A 6,000-nucleotide genomic window follows, 5' to 3' on the forward strand; every position below is an offset into this window, starting at 1 on the left:
CTACGAGGGGAAAATATAGGTGCAACATCATAGACCACTATCATCTCTTATGTTGCCTGCTATAGTGAGACTAATGGTGTCGGGGATCAAGGAATCCGCCTTGATGCGCGCCCCCCGGTAAAATCCTCATGAGCGACCCAACTTGGGGACCTGCCCTCATGGCATCGTGATCTTCAAGGCGAAGGTGTTTCAACCCTTTCAGCCCAAGTCATGGCGGGAGTGCTAGTGGGTGAGATCAGGGACACTGTCCCACCCCTCCCATGTAGTTCCATCCACTTGTACAACACCATCACCCATATGTGAGTCATTCGGTCAAGCAACTAATCTGTGCTTGCAACCATTAATATATCATCAGAATATAGTTAAACATATATGGCAGATTCCAGGATCGACTTAGACTTTCAAAGATAAAATAATATGAATTTTCATCAAACCAGGTGCCATCAACTCGTCATATGCGAGTGCCTCTGATGGTTTCCTGCCATACTCAATAATCATTAGTAACAAGGTTTTTCAATGTTAGTCATTGTCATAATAGCATCATTAACAATTCCTAGTCATTCACATCATTGTCCATTGTAAGCCTGAACTAAAGAAAGTAGTTAACATAGAGGACACATCCATCATGGCTATCATCATCAAAACATCAATGGAAACATACATATCCATTAAACTATCAACATCGTAACATCAATAGAAATATACCTATCCATCAAATTTATCATCATCATGATTTTAATAGAGAGCATACATATCCTTTACTGCTATCATCATCATAAATTCAATAGAGAACATACATAATCATCACAACCACTAATATCAAAGCCACTAATAATAGAGTCATAGGTCCGGATCCTCAACCTGGGGTCCTCAAAGAATAAAGTGTGGGTCTTAGGGCTAAATAAATGTTAATGACATATCATTGCCAGTCAACTAGAGCGGGGCACTACAATCGACCTCTGGGGCATCATTCTAGGCCCGACCCAAAGTATGGACAAAAGGAGGGGGAAGCTAACTCCTTGTGGATCCAATGGACAAACGTGGACCAAGATGGGAAATATGTGGAAAGGGGTTATAATGAGCGGAGGGGTGTGATGTATATGGTGTCGGGAAGTAGGACCACGCAACCAAAATCGAGATTTCCCATGTAGTGCCCCTCCTAAAGCTAGTAGTCAATAAAGGAGATCCCACTAGACTAGGATACAAGGTTAACCACCAAATTAGACACGGGAACAAGAGTATAGACCAAGCTCATTCTTTCCGCCAAATCCCCCACTAATCCATGTCCAAATGTGTCCATAATAAGTAAGAAAAAATACCCAATTATATAATGAAAAGCCATACCTTCGAGTTAGGAAGGCCCGCCTTCAAACATAAGATCATACAGAAAGGGTGAGGGCACATAATGGTTGGCTCAGGTGGCAGAGATGGTGGCACATCGAGCTGTCTGGGGGCTGCAAGGGGTTGCTGGCTGTCGGCTGGAGATGATTTAGGAGAAAATTTATCCTATGGATTTCACCCACAAGTTGGTGGGTAACAAGGCCGACTTGACTGGAGGGCAGGCTGACTTGGTGGAGGAGCCATATTAGACCAATATACATAAATAAATTTTCTTCTTTGATACAAAATGCCCAATTAGAGTCTAGGGTAAGATGACGTGGACAATGACTCATGACATAAACCCTAGAAACACGCAATGGGTGCTTTGACCTAGAAACAAAGTAAACAAAGCATGAAACCCATGCTTGTAAATATTTTTCTTTTACAATAAATTTTTATTTTCTTTTGACAAATTCATTACATCATGACACAAATACAATTATGAAGACCGATACTAGTTACAATTCTCAACATTCAGGACAAACAAAATATGAAGTTTCCATCTTTATTCCAATCAAAATGTTTCTGTTATTCCACCTCTTAGACGATCAAATGTTAATCTTGCAGCTCTAGGTTCGAAGCATTTCAAGGGGGGGTGACATTGTTATGTACCCAAATAAATTTTTAAAGTGCATCATATAGTAATAATAATTATAAACAATATTATCAAAGTCTGTACCATTTAGCAGGAGTCACAACGTTGTGTGTTGTAGCTTTGCAGTCATCCTTGCAACCTTTTATTTATCAATCAATTACAATATATTTTTTCCTGAACATGTCTATTCAGTTTGATTAAATAGTTTCGTACTGTGTAATCTAACTATTGTGCAGTTAAATTAAAAAGGTTGGCATGCAACTGCACTGAAAGCAAATAACTATCTGCATAAATTCTCAAGGAGTTGTACTATAAGGGTCTGGACTCTACAATACACAATCCACTTGCCACTAATAACATATATTTTTTTAAAGTTTATATTGGAAAATCAAAAACAACAATGATACTTTTCACTTACATATTAGGTACATAAAGGTAAATAATATATTTACATATTTATCCATTGTAAAGTTATTAGGTTAAAAGAAATTCGTAAAAACACACCTTCTTTTTAGTAATTAAGTGATCGACTTCAACAAGAGACAGATTGACCAGCTCAGATATCTCTGGAAGCCAGCAAAGCTTCAACTTTGTTGTTTTGACAGAACCCTCGAGATGCAGCACTCCACTAAGACATATGACGGTACCATCCTTGTCCTTCTCAACATTTTTTATGATGGCATTGCCCCAATCCATCAGCGTTACCTCTTCACCTTCTGAGACAGCTGGTGCATCAGCACCATCCAGCCAGATTTCTTTTGTGTAAGTAGTTGCTTTTTTCCCAGCTCCTTCATACTTTTTATGTCGGGGTGCAATTCTAACAAAAGGTTCTTCAGGCCCATTTGTTAAGCACAAAAGCACACGACCTTCTTGAAAAACAGCAGTGTGTCTTGGACATATAGGATCAATAATTTTCTTATTCATTGTCCAAAGTTTGTCCCACTCCATAAGATTAAGATTTTTCGATGCTCCCTAAAAAAATGGTTTAGAACAAAACTCATAAATCTCTACTAAATCTGGAATATGAGAAACAGTAAGTACAATCATACAATGATAACAAGAACAGGCACAAAGGAACAATCATACAGAAAAAGGAATGCCAGTATCTAGTCTTACTTGAGACAGAATAAACTGCTTCAAGGCCTCCACAGTCAAGCCTCTTCGTATTATTCCTTGCACTGTTGGGAACCGAGGATCATCCCAACCCTCTACTTTTCCATTATCTACAAACCATTTTAGTTTTCGTTTGCTCAAAAGAGTGTAAACAAAATTTAAACGACTAAAATCCCATACATGAACCTTGCGCAAACCCATGTCCAGCAGAACTCTGTCATACTGTTCATTGCGATCATGGAATTCTCTTGAACGGAGAGCATGTGTTACACCCTCAATGCTATCAACAAATGGGCATGCAAAGTCATATGTTGGATAAGCTTTGTACTTGGACCCAACACGATGATGAGATATAGGATTGCATCTATAATAAACAGGATCCCTAAGTGATTTATTTATGGCCTGCATATCCATCTTCCCTCTAAGACAGCATTGCTTGCCCCTCTCAGTCCCAGCAACCATTTCTTTCCACAAAGCCATATTTTGTTCTACATTATTATTCCTATTCACTGACTCAATTCCATCCATTCTCTCTTTCTGCATCTGCTCTCGGGGTGTGTCATCTACATAGGACTTTCCCTCAGATATTAGTTTCTCAGCCATCTCCATTAACTGCGGAAAATAATCTGAAGTATATGTGGGTCCTTCTCCTTTAATGCCCAAACTATCAAGATCGTGCAGAATGTTCTCCACAAATTCATTGCATTCTTTAGAAGGATTCGTGTCATCGAAGCGTATGATCAAGCGTCCTTTATACCTCTGTGCGAAATATTGGTTTAAAAAAGCAGCTTTTGCATGCCCAATGTGGAGATACCCACTGGGCTCAGGACAGAACCGGGTACACACTTTTCCCATCTCAACATCTGGCAAATCAATGTCAAAAGAACCCTCTGTTTTTTCTTTCTCGTTGCTTTGACCTTTGATCCCAGTACCATCACTCTCTTTTATGTTCATCGGCCCTGGCTTGCCAACTCCTCTTCTGCCTACATATTTTTGAACTACTTCACTCAACACTGAAAATTGTGACAATATTGAATTAAACCACCGGACCAGGTTCTGAAATTTCTTTAATTTGCGGATATTTTCCCATCTCTGCCCAGTGCCTGGGAACAATAGAAATCAGCAAACTTAAAGTGACTTATTAGAAGAGCAAGAGATACAAACCAGTATTTATTTCGTATGTGACATGTCTCTCTGTATATGATCAGCATGTGCTTCAATTGACAAGAGACTGATAAAAAAAGATGGGTACAAATGTATACATGACCGTTAGATAGTTAAGTCTACCTGCTAGACCGGACCAAACTGCTATATCAGCTACAGATAAACTATTTTCAACCAGGAAGGTCCGTAGTGAAAGATATCTATCCACATAGGTACATGTTTTTTCAAATTCAGCTCCCGCTGAAAAGACAGTTGCATATTCCACCCATTCATCAATCTGGCACAATATCATACATTCATAAAATCAATTTCTAAAAATGCTAAAAAATACATAGAAAGCATTCAGACATTTTTAACACCCATTTTTAACATCACTGCAACAAATGAATAAAATTCACTTAGAAAATGAATATGTGCACATACATCCATCATGAACTTGCTATCCCATATATAATATTTATGTACATGGCATCGAAATGAAATTTTTGGCTTTGCAATGCTAGGGAATTTAACCTACAGATCATTTTTCAGATTAGTTTTAAATGATTACTTAAATTCACTTCAATATCCACTATAGAATGTAATTAGCTATCCTTCAATGATAAGGCACTATGTAGGCAATAAATAATACAAAGAAAGTTATGTACAAATTTGAAAAATAATGTTTTCAAATGGAAATATTAATTTGATTGAATGAGTTGCAACCAAAAAGGAGCAGAAGTAGACTTTTATAAGGGTCACACAAACTAAGCAAGGGGATGGTAAACATGATCCATGTAGTAAAAAAAAATTCCATGTTAACACCATGTAGCCTAACTGCCCAACTGCCAACAAACTTGCACTTCGAAAATGGCCTCTTAGCTTCCAAATTTTGAAAGCAGACATGGAGTGATCAGCATCGCATTTCACATACATAGAAGCACAACCTCAAGCAATACTACTCCTAGTTGTGGTACTCCTCCAAGTTGTGATATGCTTCACAGGCATGGATTCCATCTTGATGCAATTAGTGCAACTCCACCCAATGCAACTTTGCTTCATGCAATGCAACTGGTAGCAGCCCAGGACAATCCTGAGTCAAGTGCCATTTCATTTGCTTAGTTCAAGGTAGTTCCATCATACACCTCAGACATCGAAGTAGCAATACCATGGGAGACAAAACATGTGCCTCTATAGCAAAGGTATAGTGCATCATGGAAGAAGCCTTCTGCAAACAGAGAAAGGAAATGTATGATCAATTCACATAATTTGTGACACTTCACACTTGGACATAATCACAATCAGAATCCCAATCATGGAGCCAATGCACTGTTTGGAGGAAGTAATGATCCATTAAGAATAAGGTAGAGCATTGAAATCCCTTTATTCAAACGAGATATTGACGCCAAAGCCATAGATGAATGGTTGTAGCAACTAGAATCATATTTTGTTGTTAATCAATTTTTTAACAAAAGTGACAATTGCATTCATAACTCTCAAATGTACTGCCATGGGTGGAATATTTCGCACATTAGCACAAAGTTATCCATCAACTCATAACCATATGGGAAGAAGTCAAGACAGCATTGAAAGAGAATTTCTAACTCATAGGACACTTTGGTGATGAATAAATACAATGAAAAAGAATGCACTAGAAGCAAGGCTAGTTTGTCTCAAATCGATCGCTTCCTCCTTAGGTTGCAAGGGATTAGAGACCAGTTGACTTCCGTGGGGCCTACACCAGATCTTGAGTTCATGGTCAGGACTGC

At 38.4% G+C, this 6,000-nt stretch overlaps 1 protein-coding gene across 1 annotated transcript in view; it reads right to left on the reverse strand.

Moving 5' to 3' along the window:
* LOC149228150 (glutamate--tRNA ligase, cytoplasmic-like) overlaps positions 1–4,681 on the reverse strand; it is a 131,230-nt gene extending 126,549 nt beyond the window's left edge. The window contains exons 1-4 of the mRNA XM_089380689.1: positions 4,676–4,681; positions 4,376–4,529; positions 3,092–4,191; positions 2,480–2,947 (exon numbers count right to left, since the gene is read on the reverse strand). Coding sequence (XP_089236815.1) covers positions 2,480–2,947; positions 3,092–4,191; positions 4,376–4,529; positions 4,676–4,681 — 1,728 coding nt within the window. The remainder of the gene's footprint in view (positions 1–2,479; positions 2,948–3,091; positions 4,192–4,375; positions 4,530–4,675) is intronic.
* Between the last annotated feature and the right edge of the window lie 1,319 nt (positions 4,682–6,000).

Source organism: Pinus tabuliformis, chromosome J (genome assembly GCF_031772625.1).
Source record: "Pinus tabuliformis cultivar Carrire ecotype Pingquan chromosome J, CPIR1, whole genome shotgun sequence".
Classification (NCBI taxonomy): domain Eukaryota; kingdom Viridiplantae; phylum Streptophyta; class Pinopsida; order Pinales; family Pinaceae; genus Pinus; species Pinus tabuliformis.